Here is a 21,665-nt window from a genome sequence, read left to right on the forward strand (position 1 = left end):
CCAGGTGAGTGGCGTTCTCAAAAACTGTGACCAGGTAATAGTCATGTACTTATATAGTAGGTAAGTTACCTGCCTACCAACATGGCTGTCAGTGACTGTGTGACGTCCGCGTTGCTCTAATGGGAACCAGTGTTTTCAGGAACAAGTAATCCAACGCATTACTGTACAAATCCAGTAATCAGATTAAAGTTACTTTTCCAAATCACTGTGTTACTATTTGCTTTTGTAATTTAATTTAATTGCTCCATATTAAAAACATAATCATTTGCAAAGTAAACATACATTTTTATCAACTCCAGACTCTGGTGTTTTCGTTAAGCTTTCGTTCAATAATACAAAACCGGAAATAGAATAGTCTTTTCAAAAATAAAAGCATTAAACCTAAAACCGGAAGTTAATTATACATAAATCAGATAAAACGCAGTAAAGGCGATAAGCGCCTAGAAGGAATACAAACAAACAAATAACTTAATATAAAGGTTATTTATAATTATCATCGGTCTCCTCTGATTAATTGTATAAAATAGTAAATATTTAAACTGCACATTTGGCTGTTAGTTATACCTTTTTAAATTATTTTTTATTTTACATTAGATGTGTGGTTTTATACAGGTTATAAGCGGGTCGCTGCTGCTGGGCTTGTTTTCATCGAGTTGGTTGCTTGTTATTCTGTTGAGATCTGGCAACGCGCGGCTCAGCGGAACCGCAGAACCGCGGAGTGAGGAACCAACCGAGGCTCCAACGGCACGAATTCATTCACCGACTTCCGTTTTTTTCCGGCCCGGTCGACATTTCGTAACCGTGTTCTGGAGCCGAAACCCGAACCGGAGAAGACGGAGCGCGGATGCGGCGGCGTGAGGAAATGTAACGGCGCTTCCGTGACGTCGGAGCGGCAGCTCCAGCCGCGGCGGCCCGCTGTCCGCCGCGGCCTGTCCGCCGCAGGAAGCGCTCTGCCCGGGTGTGAAGACCGGAGCGCAGCGCTGCCTCTGAATGTTACGTGAGTCCCGCTTTTATTTTTACTTGAGGTTTATTTTCCGCTGTTTGGTGTCAGTTTGCGGTTTGCTGCTCTGTAACTGTTACCGCTGTTTGTCACAGCGACTCTTTCTCACATCATTATTAGACTTTAAGCTCTTCTGGCTCACAGACAGTCGGTCTGTGTTCCTTCAAGATCATCTTGTTTTGACATTAAAAACTTATTCCTTGTATATTTTTAATGTGTTTCTGGTTTATTCAAATTAAAAAATATTCTATTCATCACTGAGGGAAATTAAATGTGATACGCCTTGAAAAACCGGTGTGGTAGCAGTCAGTGTTCCAATGAATTAGAAAAAGCCTCTGACTGAAGAATGTTGCTGTATGACCGTCTCATGACAGGCTAACAGCAGAGGCCATGTTCCACAGTAACATGTCAAGGTTGACACCATCAGTTGTTGGTAAGCACAGCTGATCCACTTCCTTTGCTTCTGCCGCCTCTTTTTAAAGGAATCCCTCATTAGTTGTAACAATATGTTTTAGAAACAGATATTGCAAATTAAGTACAATAAGGCAAAAAAAAGGCTTCCTGATTTTCATTTTGTTATATTGTTGCCATGCTGTTTGCACTGCAATGCATCCTGGGTAGATAGCATATGCTATGTGCTAAGGCGCTAGCTTAGTCCATCCAGAACAATAATTTTTGCACATTCTGTAGCGCTCACACTTTTCAATTTGAACCAAAGCGTGTTGAGATAGAAATCAATGTATAAATGAGAAGAACAAATGAAAACGAGGAGAACCAAACGGATGACGAAACAGGTGCTGCTTGGAAATGCTAACCTGAAATGTTTATGGTTAGCATTGGGATCAAAACATTTTCTCAATTATATTAGAATGATGCTACAAAACTAAAAGATTCTTCACTCACTTTAAACATCCACTGTTGTGATTTTGCGTTAGCCTCTGCTAACGGTGTTAGCCTCTGCTAATGGTGTTAGCCTCTGCCAACGGTGTTAGCTCCTGCCAATGGCGTTAGTTCTAGCTAACATAGAAAACTTTAGCTTACAAGCAAATCATATTTATTTGTTTCAAGATGTATTTGCTGTGTAATAGTTCATTTTGAGGCAGTTTTCCTCAGTCCAGATGTTTTGTGGGCTGACCTCGTTAGCCTAAATGTCCTTAATGTCTGAACGTTTGTTTATCGCCTTGAGTCCATCCATCAGCCTGGGATGCATCTGAAAAAATAGTGACCTCCATAGCTGAAAAATATAACAATATAACATTGTTGAAGTAATTATGAGTTTTTACATATAACACAAAGTACAACGTTTAGGTTAATAGCTTCGTTAGGCTAGTCGCAGGCTTTTGTTTGACAGGAACACATGGCTAATTAATATCACCGCTGAACATTTGGAGAAAATGTAAAATGGAGAAGATTCGTAACTTTGACTGTAAATGTTACAAGAGAATTAAAGAGGATTCTTGCAAATTGATTTTTAGCAGCATGAGAATAATTAGACCTTTTGAAGCTAACAGGCGTAAATCCTTACGACAACATTCACCGTAAAGATACCGGAGAAAAGAAAACTTAAATGATCCAAGGCATTCGTGTCTGCAGGAATACTGCAGAACTTGATCACGATGCATTGAGCTAAATGAGTTTTTGTGAAATCTGTTGAAGCCTCAATGAAATAATTATTTACGTCGGGTTTCCTTTGGGCTGAAGGAAGACATTGTCCAACATGTTCAATTCAATTTAGTTTATTTCTATAACACTAATTCACAGCAAATATACTCTGAAAGCACTTAAAAATAATTTCAGTGTTCATCTTTTTCACGAATGAGGGAAGAAGGGAGCAGGAGATTGACAGGCGGATTGGTGCAGCGTCTGCTGTCAAGCGGCGCTGTACCGGTCCGTCGTGGTGAAGAGAGAGCTGAGCCAAAAAGTGAAGCTCTCGATTTACCGGTCGATCTACGTTCCCACCCTCATCTATGGTCATGAGCTTTGGGTCATGACCGAAAGAACGAGATCGTGGATACAAGCGGCCGAAATGGGTTTTTCTCCGTAGGGTGGCTGGGCTCTCCCTTAGAGAGAGAAGCTCAGTCATCATGGAGGGACTCAGAGTAGAGCTGTTGCTCCTTCACATCGAGAGGAGCCAGTTGAGGGGCATCTGGTCAGGATGCCTCCTGGACGCCTCCCTGGTGAGGAGTTCAGGTCCCACCGGGAGGAGGGGAAAACCCAGGACACGCTGGAGGGACGATGTTCCTCTGCTGGCCTGGGAACGACTTGGGATTCACAGGGAGGATCTGGAACAAGAGGCTGGAGGGAAGACTGGGCCTCCCTTCTGAAGCTGCTACCCCGACCCGACCCCGGATAAGAGGAAGAAAAGGGATGGATGGATGGATGGACAGTTCAATCACACATATTCCGAACAGTATGCTCAATTATTTAAAGTAGATTAAAAAGTATTTGTAAACACTAAAGTTTGTATTTCTACCCATATTTGGACTCTATTGATTTCAATTCATTTTAAGTGCATTTATTAGCAGTTTAATCCTTTTCTTAATCCAAACCACTAACCCTGGAAAAGTAAAGTTTGCTGCGACATTACCAGGCCTTCGGACTCACCGGTCTGCAGAAGGTTAGTGAATGTACTGCTAAAGGTTCTGAACAGGCAACACAAACAAGAATACACACACACACTCACACACACTTTGTCCAACTGCTAGCTCTGTGCCAGCAGTGAGTCAGAGGCAGCAACCAGGATCACACAAAGAGTCTGTGTTGATTTAGAGACAACGCCCTCCTGTGAGCAGACCAAACACACCTCAGTCTCAGCGGAGACGGACGCGGCGCCGCCGCTGTTGACACAGTAGCTGGATTCCAAGGCCGGGGAGAAGAGGCACAGGGTTTCCTGAAACCGCTCAAACAGGAACAGGAAACGGATGTTTGTTGTCAACTCCTCTTACATGTGTGAGGAAAGCTGGCCCCACTTCTCACTTTCAGGTGTGAGATTTCTGAGGACTGTTCTGCTTTTTCAGCCCGCAGGATCTCAATGACTTTCTTTACTTAGTTTTCGCTCCGTCCTTGGTGGATGTACTGCTGCGTTTTGAGCCATTGTCGTGTTTCTAGGTCCAGTTCTGCTTCAGCGTTAATGTTTTTTGGTTATGGTGGGTTCTGTGATGGAAAGCTGGTCAGGTCCGGATCCAACACTACATTTCCAAACCCTGGCTCTTCCACCTCCAACCACAGCTGGTCTGAAGTTCTTTACCTGGAATGCCTCTGTCCTGGTGCCAGATAATTCAGATTTAGACTCATAACTCCAGAAGTCTTTGTCTGTTTGTGTGTTTCTTGAAGAACAAAGGTTTTCTAGTTTAAAACTTTTTATGAAGGTCAAACTTGTTGATTCGTTTTTTAACAGTGGATAAATTTTTGCATCCACAGTTGCAAGACGTTGTTGTAAGTCCATGGTGACATTATTGGGTTTCTGGAAACTGTTGTTAGCATCTTGCAGCCAGCTTTGCTCATGGATTTACATCAACAACATCTCAACCAACATTTTCAATCTGTGATGAGATCGTCGTACTTGGTGGGATGGCGTTTCAATATGGCCGCTCCTCACAGCAACAATAGTAAACTTTGGTGGATAAAAGTTTATTTTATGACGCACAAGTCTAAAATCAGTGTTAGATTTAGCACCTGCAACCTTAAACTGAGCAAATTAAAACAGGCGTTTGCTGACAGAAAGCAAAGCTCAGCGATGTTTGGAAGAGAAATTGTGGACAAAATGTCTTTTTGGGCGTCACCAAGTTTAAACAAATCTTTATTTTATCAATACATATCAAGGCAGTTTCGTCCCACTGTGGATTTGAGTTTATCACCAACACTGTAGGGCACAGATGGCATGTTTTTCATGTTTTTGGTACTTTTGCCAAAGTTGTGGCAGATCTACCGTCGTTCCCTCTGTTTTTGTCTGTCAAGGCGGTCAGATGGTTGTCTGAACTGGAACAAACCCACGTCGTCTATTTATGTTAAGTTTGAGTCAAACCCAGGAGGCAACAAACAGCGACTATGAAAGAGGCGTCTTATTCTTGCGTCTGATGGTTACACACCAGAGGAGGGTTACAGTACAGAACCCAGGGAGCGTAGAGTACATTGCATTTCCACAGGAAGTGCAGAAACCCCGCTGGTTTCCTGTTGACTTCTGTGGTGGCGCAGCTGCCAGTAAACAAGTCGTAGACGCACGTATCTAATGTCCCTGCAACTGATTAGCTTTTAAAATGCAGAACAAATAGGCGGAAGTTCGGTTCAGTCCTGATAGTCGGGTTGTTTCTCTGACCTTTAAATTCCTCCGTGAACTCTTTGTCAGAGTTTTTACTGTTCAGATGGAACCAATAATTATGGAAAGAAAATAAAATCTGTGTATGTGAAGAGAATCAGTATGATGGAGTTCAACAGGGCCGTGTGCTCGGATCCATCCTTTTTACTTCTATATAGGTTTTTCCTCTGTAATTTCAAAATAAAAACATGATCTCGAAAAAAAGACCAAACAAATTATAGCATCAAATGTCCAAAATGCTGCGTGGAAGGTTTTCACCGCTACATTTTCAGGTTAGATAACTTTAATTTGAGTTTTTCTTCCCTGACAGCTTTCAAGCCAAAAGCAGTATTTGAAACGCTTCTCCTTCCATCTATTTGCTTTACAACTGGTAGAATTAAACTCGTTTCCTTTTCCAGAACTTCTCTGAATATAATTTTATGATGTTATACTTTATGATCATCCATTTAAAATGGATATCTGTTACATGGACTTAGAAGTCGTTTCATGTAAATCGCAGCTGTTTTATGTATGTAAACGATTTCAACAGAGCAAAATGTGGGGATTTCTCAAGATGAATATCTGTGTCTTTCATCACAGACCTTATTTTTGAGTAAATATCCGACGTAGAGTTGTGGTTTTGAGGGTTGAGCACTTGAAACTGTTGCTTAGCAGATTGAGAAAACTTTTTCCCCTCTAAGATGTATAATTGTTTGCAGTTTAAAAGTGAATCCTTTATTTCTGGTGTTATTTTACGTACAGCAAAGACTTCCGTCCCAGTTGGGTGCGTAATATGTTTATTATCAAAGCCTAAATAGTTTGGATTCTGGCTGCTGACTGCTGGACTGGAAGGTTTACTGTTTAAACTGGGAATCGAGGTTTGTGTTTTTCCTTCTCATAATCTATTTTTGTACCAAACTGAAAACAGAGGCTGGTATCGACTTGAGGCCAATGTGCTGGGTGTTTGCTCTGCTCTGGAGTCTGGATAGACACCTAGAGCTAGAGCACATAGAAATGGCTATTATCAATGGTCAAGTAAGGCAAAAGAACCATAACTGCACAAAAGGCTTGTGTATCCAGGACGGGATGATTTAGAGCTTGTATATTTTCCAGTAGGTGAAATGTGGAGACCGTTATCCGGAGGAAAATGTCTGGAATGTCAGCTGATGTCTGCTGGACTGGCAGGTTTTCAGTACAAACTGGGGTCCCTGCGATTATTTTTCCGTCTGGCAGCATCTACAGACTAAATAATGCCAATGTTACCACAATGTGGTTCAATTTTATTAAAAATTATGATTTTCGTGTTCTGAAACTGCAAGAAAGGGAGGTTATAAAGTTTTTTTCCTGTCCTTGAAACCCACAAACTTCTAACTCTGTTTCCTTCCTTTGTTACACTTTTATCCCCATTCAAGGCAAAGAGCCACTGGGTTTTCATACTTCTGTTTTTTAGAAGAAAGTTGATATGATAGAGAAGTATGTTGTAGTTCAGACTGGTATTTTTCAGAGATAAACCTCAGTTGAAGGATTACCAGCTGAGCTTGTAAACACTTTCTAATGAGTGTTTTCTCTCCTGAAGCGTTTTTATCGAGTTTATCAGGATATTTTCGCTGGTTTGTAACATTTGCTGTGTTTCTGTTACAAATGTGCACAAAACGTTTGACATTAGAAACCTCTCCACAATTTCACAGTTGAGGTGTCTCCATTAAATAAGAAATGTAATTAAAATCACGTGGTAATTCATTAAAAGTCATGGCTGAGACGGACGTAACGACTAACGTGAGATTTGTTCAAGCATCAGAAGAGACGCTGGCGTCTTGTTGAAGCATCGAAACGAGAAGCCGTCTGTTCCTGGCAGTGTTTAAATGCAGCGTTTTTGGGGAATTGTTATTGATTTTATAGAAGAGCGATGGACTCAACTCTTTTGAATGACAAACTCAACTATTGAATAATTGTGTGATGTTGTGGAGACGTTGGGCGTTTCCTGAAGATCTTGTTTTATATTTGAAACCATAAAACAGGTCATGGAAAGGCAGTCAGCAGGATTAACTGGCAGGAGAAAAGACAGTTTATTTGTCATTTGTCACCACTACGGTTATTATTTGATTAAATTTGTTTTCTCAACAGCTTTCTGCTCCAAGTTTGACTAAATAAATCACTGCTGCACTTGGAGCCACTCTGGAAAATAAAAGCTTTGCTTGCAGCTGGAAGGAATTTGTGTGTGCCTTTCAAAACAACATCATTTTTTCCAGGAACTGCATCTTTTGACTTCTGTTAAACATTGTAATTACCATAACTAACGGTAATTACAAAGGATGCAGCCTTTCGTCAATGATTCATAAATTCGTCCAATCGTCCAACCTTAGTGGAGACGACTGCGAATTGTATAAAGACAGACAATTACAAATAAGAGCGTTGCTCTTGCTGTTCACAAACTGGCTTACAAACTCATATAATACGATAAAAATGTTTCCATTGCTGTTTTGCGAAATACACCAACTCCCAAATGGTTGTAAAATGACCTCATCGTAGCGTTTCATCGAAGAACGTGAGTTTTCTCAAAATTGGTTTGTTACCATTAAGCAAATTTATTTTCATAATTCCAATTTGCGTGATTTTATGCTCAATAGAAGAAATGCTAATGGTGATTTTCCTTGGTGCTTTTGTACGTTTCAGCTGCTGGTGTGGATGGCAGCACTGCGACGGAAAACCTGGAGACAAACATCCGTTTCTTTACAGAGTTGTGATAGGAAACATTAATCAAACTCTGATAAACAGTAGCAGCTAAAACCTTTGAGTCGCTGCAGATCCATCATGTTGAAGGCCAGGTGTTTGCTTTATGACCAGTTCTCCAGCATAATTAACTCTCCTTAAATGTAAAACTAACTTAAAGAACCTAAATACAGCATAAGTGTATTCATGTAATGCTGTTACAGTATGCAGTGTGTTTTTAATGGTTAGTTTCAAGCAGTGGTGCCATAATTTCTCCTTAAAGCAAATGATCAGGTGTTCAGATTATTCATCATGGTTCAGTTTTTGAATCAAAAGTTTGTAAATGAGATGATATGTTGGTTTAAACTCTGATAAACATCATAAAATCTACCATGCAGGATAAAACCTTTAACCAACCAACACAGCCGAGCAGATGAACCAATCGAAGCCCGTTGTGATGGTTCCTTTGGATTTTTGATCCGATCAAAACGAGTTTCGGATCCCGGCGCTCCCAGCCCGTCAGACAGCAGGCACAGGGGGATTCTGGGAATAATCCCAACAATCAGTAATCTGTGGATGTGAATGCAACAAGGAGAGGAAGAGGAGAAATCTTCATAGGATCCGCGTTTGTTTCGTCATAATCACTGACGTGATAAAACGTTGAAATAGTCTGGTTTCCTGTGGGATTAGAAAGGATCGGGTTTGTTGTGTCTAAAGAAGCTAAATAACTTTATAAAAAGCCACTTTCACATCGCATCTGTTGGCTCTTCATCACAAATTATTGAGGAAATTTCCAGCTGTGGTCAGAGGCTGCAGTCCTGCAGGCAGCAGGGCTGCTGCTATTTATATCACCACTGATTACATTTGGATTTTAACACGACTAACAGATACAGCGGGATATCCGAGGGTCAAAGGTGGCAGCAGATGGTGGCGCATTTAAAGTTTGGGATTGTGACTTTGTTAAGATTATAGAGATAAATACAACTGGCCAAGTGAGGAAGAGGAGGAAGAGGAGGGACCATCCTGACGGATTAAAATCCTCCAGCAGGGGAGTAGAGATGAAGATGAAGCTCATTGTTGAAGACTGAGGAAGAGTCTTTGTTCGTTAGCAGCAGCTGAGACTCGCTCCGTTTGGGAGAGGACGGTCCGGTTCTGGAGCGGACCGGACCCCTGATCCCACCGGCACTAAACCCTCCGGAGAGAGGATCCGTCCGGGATCCAGACCAGCCGTAAGCAGAGCTTCACTTCATCATCAGCTATGAATTATTCCAGCTGAAGATGTGAAGCATCATTTCACCTGGAAGTGAGCTGGAAGAGTTTCAGAGTAAAACGATCCGAACTGAAGCCATCCAGTCCAGCTGATAGCAGTCGGACCAAACAACCACAAATATGTGCTGAAAACTTTCAGGTGGGTCCAGTGGGTCATGAAAACCAGCCAGAATCTCTCGCAGTAGAACCAAACACCTGGAACAGCTGGTCCAGTTCACTGCAAACAGGTTCTCAATTAATATTTACTTTTTATTTTGGCTCCGTGTTCACATCCTGAAACGACGGATTCTCCGCTACGCTGACAGTATAAATAAAAACACTTTTAACACCAAAGTTTTTAAATTGTCTTTGACTGTTAGTGAAGTTCAGAAGGTTTATAATCGGATTAAAAAGTGTTGAAGTGACTCTGCTCAGACTTACAGAGGAAGGAGAAACTATTTCAGCTGCTAGAAACCCTGACTGGGTTTGTCTCGCCGGGTTTGTCTCTGCCGTCAGGTTCCTGAGTAGCAAAGAATACATTTGTAGCTAAATACTTCTAACATGTGAAAGTTCAGCTGTTGGTTGACTTTACTAATTTTTGGATTAACTGATTAATAAAAGTTGCTTAATACATTTTTACTTTTTACTGAATTTAAACTGAGTGAAGCTAAAACTGCAGGAGTTAATTTTTTTATTTTAAATGCAAAATGTAAATATTTTTTGTTAGTTTTGGTTTAAAGTGTAATTAACCCCCTGCTGAAAGATTAGCCCCGCCCCCTGACAAAATTTAAATTCCAGCAAAGTGGGCGGAGCCAGTATACTTTACCATGAGGAGTGCTAATGTCGCGTCAGCAGTGAGTTCTGCTGCGAGCGTTTCCCGGTTCCTAAACTCTGCAGTCAGTCTGATGGTCACCTGTTCAACACCGTACCTTCGCCAACAGTCAGAGCAGAAGAGACACTGTCCACTCTGTCCACTCTGTCCACATTGCAAATCAATCACACATTTGTAAAGCTATTGGTCAATTCAGCGCAATACACCCGACTCGCCACCAGGGGCTGTTTGTCTGCGTGAGATTGTTTTCTACCCAAACAAATAGGGAAATTCAGCAGAGGCAAGTAAAGCCTGGTGGGAGGCAAATACAGCCTGGCGGGAGGCAAATACAGCCTGGTGGGAGGCAAATACAGCCTGGTGGGGAGGCCAGTAAAGCCTGGCGGGAGGCCAGTAAAGCCTGGCGGGAGGCCAGTAAAGCCTGGCGGGAGGCCAGTAAAGCCCAGGAAACACTGGGAGTTAGTTACACTTAAATTACGGCTCTGACTTCATAGTTCTTTTTTGAAGAAAAGCCATTCTCCTGAAGATTTAATTGCTTATTATTAATGATCAATTAATCATTTGCTCTAGTTCAGACATTTACAGTCTTATTCCTCATTTTATCCCTGAGGAAATCTGTTTGCTATCCAAGGAAAACTTGATTTTTTTGTTGGTCTACTGTGTAAGAACTTTCTTAACTTTCTTTCCTTCTTCCTCTCAGCCCCAGAACGTTCCAGACTGTCAGGAACATTCCTGCCCCATTCCAGTTCCAGGTAAGACTTTCTCTCATCTCCTCTGACTTCCTCCTGTGACTCTTTGTGAAACCAGTTTCCATTTTCCTCAGGCAACTCCCTGGGATGTTGCAGCTGCAGCAGCAAGGTAAGAGTGAACCGTCCTCCTGCTGAACCAACCGGTTCCTGATCGCCTGCAGCATGTGGAAGGAGAACTCAGCTCTTTGTCTGCAGCCGGTTAAACCTCTGATCATGTTGCTTACAGAGTTTTCTGTAGATTCGGCGTCAGATTCTTTGAAAGGGCGCGACCCAGAGTCTACCCTGTGAGTTTAGCCTTCAATGAGGCGGAGTTTTGATTAAAATTACGTTTTAGTCGTAAACGTCTGGGAAGCTGTTTGTGTTTCAGTGAAACTCTCCATGTTTACAGCAGCTGAAGCTGCTCTGTATGTCAACAACATTTTATAACTAAATTACTACACAAGCTGTAAAGATTTGTGTTCACAACTCTGCAGCTGGAGGCAACATAAAGCATGTGTGTGAATTTATCTTCCTGTGTGTTTCTAATGAATCAGTGAGAATAATAATAGTTTTTAGTTTTTAGCTTCATTTTTACTGTTTAGAGTTCAGTTCAAATCTGAGTTGCTGCTACAGAGACCAGCAAATTGAGCTTTAACATGTTTTTATGTCGCAGTCATAAACTTCTGTCTTTTACTGAGATTTTATAAGTTCGACCAAAACAAAGTCATTCATTCACTACATGCTTTAGTTTTCAGCTCCTCTGTAGAAACGTTGAAACTTCTTCCACTGCGACTATTTGTATATTTTTACTCCAGATTTATAACCTACATTGTGTTGATTTGTGTCATAAAATCCCAATAAAACATGTTTTCAGTTTATCTGTGGTGTCTAGAATTTTAATCAGGTTGTGAATATGTTTCAACACTGACTGCAGGAACACAGTAACTGGATTTATCTTCTTCCTGCCTGTAACAAACATGACACCTCGCAGGTTTTACTCATGTTTCCTAACTGTGTGGCTCATGTTGCCGTGGTAACCGCAGGGTTAGCACATCGCTAACACATCTGAACACGTCTCTGGCTGCTTTCAGCTGAAGTTTCTCACTGACGCCGCGTTGGGTGTGATGAGAACATGTAGATGAATCTGACGCTCATTTGAGTCACAGAAATGCTAACGCTAGCCCCCATGCTATCAACAGGATTTCAAACACCCTTAGCATTTTAGCTAACTTTGATGTAAAAGGTAAATTTAAAATAGGTCAGTAGTAGTAAACATGCTATCAACAGGATTTTAGGATTTATAAATGGCTCATTTTCCAGACTCCAAAAAACATGAACTTAGCCAGAAAATGGCTGATTGTTTCTCTGATTTTATAATCAGCAGCGACTCGAATGGAAGAAGAAAAACGTGAAATGTTTCATTAATCTAAAATAAGATTTAAGTTGCCAGTAAAAATCCACCTTTTTGTCTCAGGACTTTATTTATTTACTTTATTGAACAGCAAAGCAGAACAATGTTTTCTGTTTTTATTACCAGGTAAAAGTTGAGATCACATTAAGGTGAGCAAAGGTGAAGAGTTGAAGGTAGTCGGTTTCTTTAGGAGTTAAATTTGGTGACTGCAGGCCAGCCGGTGTGAAGCCGGATCCACTCAAAGTAATGAGCGACCTGTCGAGAAGAGAACCAGTTAACCGGGTCTTTAATGTTTCAACTGGAAGTAGAACCAGTTTCACCTGTGTGTAAACCCCTGGGAAGCCCTGATGGCCACACCGCTCCCCCCAGCTGACGATGCCCCACAGGTAGGAAACCCCGAGTTCGTCCTCGCAGACCAGCGGGCCGCCGCTGTCGCCCTGACACGAGTCCACGTGTCCCTCCAGGTCTCCTGCACACAGACGGACCGGGTTCAGGCCGTCGGCCCGTCGACTCGCACCGGTCGCCGCGGGATCACTCACCTGCGCACATCATCCCCGGTTTGAAGCGATGCTTGTAGGAGGATTCGCAGCCAGAGATGAGCGACACGTTGGCCCAGAGCAGCACCTGGGCCGCCCGGCCGTCTGCGCAGAAACATCAGATTAACGAAAACCAGGAAACAAACGACCCATGAACCCGAATACAGCCCGGATTACAGGGATTAATTCACTGCACCCAACAACCAAATGGATATTTACTGGTAGGAAACAACCAGCTGGTTTTCTAAATGAACTAAAACTGAGTAGATTTGGTCTAAAAGTTCACTAAACATCTAAAAATCAGATTATGTCTGAGATTATCCTGGATTAACATATAAAAGTTTCCTCTGTCAAACACTTCCAACATCAAGCTTAATGCTGTACATAAACCTAAAGTTATTATCGTTACAAATGTCTTCAACTCCTTTGATTCACATAACTGAGTGGAAAAATAGATTTTAAAAAATTTATTTAAAACAAAAACTTATTTTTATCTGGTTCATCTTCCCAATTTTCTCTCTTTTCATCTGATAAAAAATAAATTACAGACAAAAAAAATCTCTGAAAAAATATCCTCAGATATTCAAACGACTATTTTTGTCTCTGGAAGTTCAGCATCATTTAATTATAATAATTCTGGAATAATTTGCATCTTAAAGACGTAAATCCAGATTCACATTCAGGCCCAATAAGGTTAGAAAATATTAAACTGATAATATCTATTGATTGGTTCCTCTTCATCTTCTACTTCTGTTTTATGTTAGCAAACCACTCAGTGGGGCAGTGCTGCCACCAGCTGGTAGGAAGAGAGAACCAATCAACGCCTCTCACCCTTTACCTAAAAACATTTCATATTTTATCATCCAGAAAATGTTCTGGTGGTTCTGACTTCCTGAGTGTTTCTGAAATGAACCAACAGGTTTAGTTCTGGCTAACCAGAGCAGGTGTGATAATCGGAAACGGTTCAGGTGTTTTCAGTACCTGCGGTCCGCCCCCACCCAGAGATGCTGCAGGTGTGGTTGGGCGGGAACAGCTGGGTGGTCCAGGGGACGCAGACGGCCCGGATGGCCGGGTTGTCCTCCAGGCATTTCTCCGTGAACGGGAGCTTCTCCAGCTGCAGCAGCGCGATGTCGTTCTCGTACGTCGACGGCACGTAGCTGCAGCAAGAGAGGGAGTCTTAGCTTCCTGTGTGACTGATTTATAATCAATAATTAGCGATCAGGTGGGTTCGTACTTCGGGTGGATGCGGACGTCCGCCACAGGAACAATGTCCGTCGTTCCCTGAGGCCGAAATTTCTTCCAGAGAGAAAATTTCACTCTGTACGCCGAAGGATTCGGCCTGTTGAAGGAATGTGGGACAGTAACTAGTTACTTTACTCAGTTACAGTTACTTCACAAACTGTTGTGAAAAAAATACTTTTAAGAGTATTTTTACTACGCTGTACTTCTTACTTTTACTTGAGTAACTTTATTATGAAGTATTTTTACTCTTACTTGAGTAAAATGTCTGGATTTTCTTCCCACTGAATGAAAAACAAAAATGTTTGAACCAGAAACTCACCAGCTGCAGTTTCTGTTTCTGAAGTTTTTGATTGAAATAAACTCATTTAGAAACATTTTATTTTGACTGATTTTATTATTTTTTGTTACTTATACAAATTATTGTCATTTTGCTCCTTAAAATACCAAAATTTCCACTTAACTTTGTTTTGATGATGTACTTTTCAAATATCAAGTGATTGATCATTTGATCAGTTACTCAGTACTTGAGTAAATTTTTACCAAATACTTTTTTACTTTTACTTGAGTAAAAATATCTTGTTACTCTCACTGGAGTAAAGTTTTGAGTTCTCTACCTTTTCTGCTGTTAGGAAACCAAGTACAAAAAACAAGCAGCTCCTGTTTGTGTCCCAACAGGAGCTGCTGAAGCTGCTTGTTTGTGAGCATAAAGTTGTTCAGGTGTTTTTTACTTTCACTGTCATTTTAAGGAAAAAAAAAAAAAAACTGCAGTGAAATAAAAAACTGCTCTGTCAAAGCGATTCTCCTGCAGGTTTAGCTACAATAATCAGCCTCAGCTGTTTTGTTTTTCCTCAGTGTCTGAGCCAAATGAATGAGAGTTTGACTGCAGCTGGGTTACATTCGAATGCTGCTGTATTTTAACGATATGTTCTGGTACTTCTGGGTCGTACCTGACGCAGTGAGCGGCGGTGAGGACCCAGCAGCCGCCGATGTACGCTCCTCCACAGTCGATCCTGCGGTTCTCCTCTATCGCCACCTGCCACTGGATCTGAGTCTGCAGCCCAGCAGGAAGAAGAATCATCAGGTTACCTTCAATCATGACTGGGAAACTCTTCAGAGTAAAGGCGCCATGAATAACCTAGAAAACTCTCATTTCAGGTGACAGAAATACAGCAGCAGTGAAACAAAATTGAGTGATTATTAATTAATGAATATTGTTGCTCAGTAACTGTTTATAGAAGGAAAAACACCAGACAATGTTTCCTCTGCAGCTAAAACAGACGAGGTTTTAACTGTTCAAACCTGCAGTGACTGGAACTGGGTTGCCAGGTCTGCTGATTATAAGCAACTCTGGGCTTGTTTTTTTATAAAGTTGCAGGTTGGGATTTTTTGTTGCTTATTTGTGTATGAAAAAATGTTGCCCATGTAAAAAATCTTCATTAAAATCCTGAGAATTAAAATCTTAATCAGAGTTTCACAGATAATGGAAAACAAACAAACATGTAAAAATTCATAAAGTTCCTTTTTTTTTTTTTTTACTGTTGTAATTATTAAATAACTTTCCTCATCATTAGTTCTTTAAAATAAATCTGTGGATATAAATACTTTATATTTGACTATTTAATTTCAGTTATATCTTTTCTTTCTGTATGAATTTGTCCTGTTTACAAGCGGGTTGCCAGTTGTGCTTGTTGCTTGTCTCGATCTGGCAACCCGGACTGTGACTGACCGGATTGGCCGGGATTCCTCCCACCACCCTCTTCCTCCGGCTCGTTCTTCCTCGGATCTCCGGTTCCGTGTCGTCCACCAAGTCCTTGTTGGGAATCCCACAGAACAGCTGGGCCTCCAGATGTTTCCTGCTGGCTCTGGTTTCTGGAAACAAACAAACAAACAAACAAACAAACAAACACACAAACACACAACATGTTTCAGCTGCTGGTCTGCAGGTCCGATGGTTGGATTATTGTTCAGCTGCAACAGCAGAAGCTGAAGTTGGGCTTATTAGTTATGAACAGGTACCAAGTTGTTCCAGTAGATGGCGCTACTTCTGAGAATGGAAATGGTAGAATCTGCAGCTGGAGTTTTACTTTTAATAACAGAAAAATCTCAGTTTTTACTACAAACCGTCTCTAAATGAATCGTAACTTTAGTTACTTTTAAAATCGGTGACATTCTGCTGATGCTGAAATTCTGGCTGTTTTTTCCCCAATAACTTTTATTTCAAACAAGAAACAAAAGAGGAACAAAATAAAACACAGAACAAAATATAAAGATAAATACTATGTGTAATGTTTCATAGAACATGCAAGTTAATTTGGTAATTGAGGATTGTAGTGTTTAGAGGGCAGGTATAAAGTTAGCGCTTTAGCATTAGCTCCCGCTAACTGTTTAGCTTTAGAGGGTGTACTTAATTTTTATCAAACTCACAGTGAAATTAACTCTTTCTGATCCATTTCTATTTAAAACTTCACAAAAACTCATTTTGAAAATTAAACTCGACTTTAAGGTGAGATAAAAACCTTAATTTGCCACAAAATCAATTTTCTTTTGGCCTTTTTAGGATTTTTAAAATATTTGTACTAATTTTCTGAACACAGAAGACAGAAAAGTGTGTAAAATAATATAAATAAAGCTAAAACCAGATGAAGAGTTTGAAGGGAAACTTCAGAGAAATGAAAAATCAGAATCAGGACCACGGACAGAGACTCAGAATATCAGAGTTTTATTCATTTTTATTTTCCTCTCTCTATTAATCAGTCTGTAAAATATGTTTATGATTATTTATGTTAATATTTGTTAAATATAAATTATAAAATGATGCAGATTCATTTCTTTAATTCATATTCCTGACAAAATATAGATTTTCAATCTTTTTACCGGGTTGGTAAAATGAATGGAAACAGAAATAATTTGTGTTTTAAATGTGTTTTTGACAGATTATAAAACTGATTATGGGATTTATCTACATTAATAATGTATCTCAGCTGTAACACTGTTGAGTGTTTTAATGGTTTTAATGTTTTAGTGAAAAGGAAACGGCTGACCGAGCCGTGGGTCAGGCTGACCGAGCCGTGGGTCAGTCCGAACGCTCATCACAGAAATTCAATGTTCAAAATTCATGTTAAAATATTTGATCTGCAAAAATCAGCTGTACAACTGGATGAAAAAGAAAATACTGGAGATTTATTTATGATCTAACTGTTTAGTAAACCTTTTGTTGCATCCTCTGGTTTTTAAAGTTTCCTGCCTGCAGTGGAAGAACCAGCTGTAAAAACCTACCGTTTTTACGGGAGATGTACTCTGAAATAAGAGCAGAAGACATGAAATAAGATTTCTACCATTTAAAAAAACATCCAGATTTCCTGAACACTGAATAAATATCTATAAACACAGTTGGTACCTGAGGGTTTTGGTGCTGAGTTCAATTTATGTGACGCTGCAGGAAACAGAGAAACATTTAGACGTCCAGCTCAGACCTGGTCAGACTCTCTGACCTTCCAGAGTCTGATTGATTGATAAATGATTGTTTTAATGTGATTACCCATTTATCTTCAAACCTTGATTTAAGGCTCTATGCTAAAATCTTCAACTGTTTAAAGTTTGCTTGAACTTCACAACAAAACAAGTTTAAATTAAACTTTTGGATCAGAGTTTCAAACTTTGTCAAATGAAAAGTAGACCCGGCTCTTTGAACCAGTTCTTACCGAAAGCTTTCACTCGTTGCTGAGATTCGTCGGCTCCGTCCAGGCAGTCCATCAGTTTGTCGCCGACCGCCTTTCTGTGCAAACAGACGCCGGACGCGCAGCGGAAAGCTCCGTTCCTGCAGCCTGACAAACAACGTCGCTCAGGGAAAACCCCAACATGTTTGTCTTTTAATCTGCGTGTTTGGTTTTTACTTTTGCAGCACATCTCATCGCTGCGGTCGCCGCAGTCGTCCACTCCGTCGCATGTCTGGTTGCGGACAATGCATTTCCGGTTTGCACAGGTGAAGTCGCATTCTGCAGTAGAAACGCAAACGGACAGGAGATGGAGGCGGTTACATCGCATCAAACCTTCACCTGAATATTATGAATAATTTGACCAGATTTGATTGTTTTCCATGTCTTTTTTCAGGACTTCAGATAATATATGTGGGAACCTTAAAGACTCTGAACAACGTCTGCCTAAAGATTTCACCAGCAACACCAACATGAATGACATTCCTCAAAAACACAGCAAACTTCAAAATACAAAAGAAAAATGCTGCAAATTTGCTCCACAGAATGGAAGTCCTCCAGACCACCAGGGGGAGTCGGCCACCAAATAAAATGGAGCCACGTTTTAAGTAAAGAAGAAAAGAAAATGAAAAGAGAAAAGAAAATATGTTTCAAACTTGGTCTTTTACAATGTTATAGTGCAGCAGAACATTTATGCAGGTAATATTACCGACTCCAGACTCCCCCTGGTGGACTGGAGGACTTCCACGCTGTGGGGCGAGTTTACAGCATTTTAAGATTACTGTTGTTTATAGCAATACAAGTTAAACTCTGAGTTGAACGACAGGTTAACTCCTGTAGAGGAAGAAGTGACCAAATTGTTTCTACTAACGTTGGAAACCAACGGACAAGAAAAGTTCTCATTCTGTCTCCTTAACGAGCGCAGCAAGGCGTTTCTTTGAGAAACCGTTCTATAAAGCAGCTTCCAGGTGTTTTCTGAGTCTTCACGACCTCAGCATGTTCTGAGACTGACCTTCAGATGTTTCCTTATAGCAGGTCGCTGCGGCCACCATCTGGCCGTCAGCCGCCATCTTGTCGTAGATTTCACACTCAGCCAGAGACAATTCGTAGCCCTGGCAGTGGACGCTGACGCAGCGGCTGGGGAGAGTTGTGTTGGGCGTCAGGGAGTTGTAGTCCACAGAGTCTGCAGACGCTGCACCTCTGTAACTATAAATGATTGTTTAGTTAGCTTGTTGTGCCTTCATGGATGTAAATGTAATAAATCTCCTCACTATTCTTGTTTGTGCTCCCTGCAGGCCACATTAGCAGCTGCCATGTCCCAGTCCTGATGGCACACCAGTAAGTTCTCTCCTTCTCCGGTGGCGTTAGGAAGGACGATCCTGACCAGCCCTGTGTCTTTGTCCAGGAAGCTCTGGAACTTGGTAATGGTCGCTGTAGTCACAAAATACAGAAAATATCATTGATAAAAATGAAAACAAACCGAGGTAAGGCCGTAAATGTATCTGTGGAACAGAACCTGTGCAGACTTTTCCAAAGTGGGACATTACGGGCTTCTTGGTCCGGCATGAGGCAGCCATCACCTGGGAAACAAATCAGCATTTCTTAAAGCAAAGAGTCTCATTGAGTCTCTTATCGAGTCTTCAAACGAGTCGTGAAGAACGGTCTGTCTGGTTTTACCTGACAGTAGGATGTGAAGGTCCTGTGGTTCTGCCCACAGACCGGTTCCACCCCTTCAGTGGGACACAGGTAGGGAAGTTTGCAGGTACACTGACCTTCAACGCACCGCTGCCATGGAGGGCAAAACACCAGGCCACACGACGCTCGAGTCGGCCTGAGGAACACCAGCTTCCTGTTAGCAACCTGAGACTGCTAGCAAACATTTCTCTGGCTGAACAGTCTGTTAGCCATTCCCAGCGGTGGGCACTGCTAGCTAAAAGGTTAGCTGTGCTAACCCTAAAGCACTATATGAACATTAGTCCCGCTAATGCTAAGCACTATAACAACATGGTATTTAGCAAAAGCTAATGCTAAAACGCTAAAACCAATCATGTGTCAGTAAAACATGTTATATCGCCTATGAACAAATCTTTCATTCCTGGTTCCAGTTTTACAGTTTTTTGATAAATCTGTGATCAGAAATGAGTTTAAATCGGTTTTAAACTCATTACTGCAGAAGCTCAGTGTGCTAATTCTTTTGACAGAAAAAGTGCTACTGGACTTAGCAAAACATTTCCCACTTAGCAAAGCGTTGGTTAGCCAGTCAACGCAGTTTTATTCTGATAAACCCAGAAACCCAGATGAAGTATCGATCGAGATCATCGCTGGTAGGTTACAGAAACATTTGGTAACTTTCTAACTTACTTTTTGTCCAGACATTCTTGTGGACCCAAGAACTCGTCCGTGTCGGGTGCTTTGGTGGTTTTTGGGGCGGGCGTTGTGACCACTGGAGTTGGTTTTGGTTTTGGTTTTGGAGGCTTCGGTTTCTGTCGGACCCGTTCGGGTCGCTGCTCTGTGGCCTTTGGCTGCTCTGAGTCTGATGGATTACTCTACAGATAAGACAGATTCACAAACCAACACATCCCAGTAGCTTAGCACAGAAGCTAAATGTTAAGCATTATGCAGATAATATTTGATTATTTTTAAAAGCAGCTTAGTTGCATTATTAGCAACATTTAATTGATATTCTGACAAACTAAATAAATATTCTTAAGTTGTGAAAAATATTGAATCTGGAGCAGTTTTTTTTTTTATTGTGTAAAAATAAGTAGTTAATCAGTAGTTAGATAACAAACCATTCAAACACAGTTTACAGAACTGAAAAACAAAAAGTCCAGATCATTTAAATTGGTGATTTCTTCTCCAGTTTGGTCGACTGATTTTGTGTTGGTTGTTTTTTAACTAAAAACTGAAGAGTTTAAAAGTTAAGGCTTTTAAAAAACGTTGGTCTGCAGCAGATTCCTTCCTTAACATTCGATAAAAACATCAAGACTGAACTTTAATCCACTGAAAGTCTAGAAAACAGCCAAGTAAATTAACTCTTTACATTTTATCTGGAAAAGTCATTTAAGTGAGCTAAACATTTTCAAAGTTAGCAAAGACGATAACATGCTAACAGAAAATTGGCTCCACTCTTAGTGCATTAGCGTATTAGCATCAGTGTGTTAACCACTGCTTTGAACCAATCAGTGAAACACGGTGGCTTTGTGCTGCACTTACAGGAATTAATGGGTTTATTAAAGGACAAAACCGGCAATTAAACCTCTGAGTCTGCAGAGGACCTGAGGTTGGGGTCAAAGTTCACCTCCCAGCAACTCAGCAACCCTAAACATACAGCCAGAGCTGTATGCTCAGGAAGTTCAGTCTATTTTTATTCCTTTCCACATTTATGCACAACTTTATGTTGTTTATAACAAAAATAATTCAAACACAATAAATCAGGTTTTTGGTTTTAATGTGACAAAACGATGTGAATGCATACACAATTCACTGTATCAAAGTTTTCTGGCATAAAATTATAGATTTGATCAAATTTTATAGGCTGATCATTAATATTTAGCACTCAGGACAAATGAAGCTGTAGAAGGTTTTTGGGCTCACCTGTCTTAGCAAATAATCTCTGGAGACATGAAGTTTCTAAAACATCCCATCTGTTATGGTTTGGGTAATTTCATGAGTTATTCTGTCTGACCTGAACGGGAATAAATCAGCCCAACTCACCGCCTGAGAGGCAGCGATGAGGAGAAACAGCAGGAGGAAGGAGTCTGGTCTCATCCTCATGGTTCCGAGGATCCAGCTGCAGATCCTTCCAGTTCGGATTCGGCTTCAAATCTGACGCTTCCTCTGCTGGCTCATGTTGTCACCATCAATCATTAGCTTGTCCCGTCACTGTGAACACATGATTGATCCGTCTGACAGGCTGAGGGACCGGGAAACCCAGATTCCCGTAAGCAGAGAA

The 21,665-nt window shown here is 41.0% G+C and overlaps 1 protein-coding gene and 1 long non-coding RNA gene across 2 annotated transcripts; one reads left to right on the forward strand and one right to left on the reverse strand.

Annotated features, from left to right (window-relative positions):
* Nucleotides 1-468: 468 nt before the first annotated feature.
* On the forward strand, nt 469-11,686 carry LOC111610946. Its single transcript, XR_002753828.1, has 3 exons — nt 469-997; nt 10,781-10,832; nt 10,904-11,686. It is a non-coding gene; the product is annotated as an uncharacterized LOC111610946 (long non-coding RNA).
* A 580-nt stretch (nt 11,687-12,266) lies between these two features.
* Nucleotides 12,267-21,565, reverse strand: cfi (complement factor I). The gene is made up of 17 exons (XM_023346145.1): nt 21,428-21,565; nt 20,072-20,256; nt 19,388-19,541; nt 19,227-19,290; nt 18,982-19,141; nt 18,723-18,916; nt 17,891-17,992; nt 17,699-17,821; nt 17,395-17,430; nt 17,274-17,294; nt 15,724-15,866; nt 14,945-15,048; nt 13,990-14,094; nt 13,737-13,912; nt 12,759-12,860; nt 12,540-12,688; nt 12,267-12,474 (listed from the first exon to the last, which is right to left on the reverse strand). The coding sequence occupies exons 1-17, from the start codon at nt 21,485-21,487 to the stop codon at nt 12,406-12,408; spliced, it is 1,947 nt and encodes a 648-aa protein (XP_023201913.1). The 5' UTR covers nt 21,488-21,565; the 3' UTR covers nt 12,267-12,405.
* Nucleotides 21,566-21,665: the final 100 nt, after the last annotated feature.

The sequence above is a fragment of the Xiphophorus maculatus genome, chromosome 14 (assembly GCF_002775205.1).
Source record: "Xiphophorus maculatus strain JP 163 A chromosome 14, X_maculatus-5.0-male, whole genome shotgun sequence".
Classification (NCBI taxonomy): Eukaryota; Metazoa; Chordata; class Actinopteri; order Cyprinodontiformes; family Poeciliidae; genus Xiphophorus; species Xiphophorus maculatus.

Coding starts and splice junctions, on each gene's coding strand:
- cfi (XM_023346145.1), bottom strand. CDS start 21,487: ATGAGGATGAGACCAGACTCCTTCCTCCTGCTGTTTCTCCTCATCGCT. Junction 19,142..19,226: donor CTTTGGAAAAGTCTGCACAG/GTTCTGTTCCAC, acceptor TTGTGACTACAG/CGACCATTACCAAGTTCCAG. Junction 18,917..18,981: donor AGGGAGCACAAACAAGAATA/GTGAGGAGATTT, acceptor AATCATTTATAG/TTACAGAGGTGCAGCGTCTG.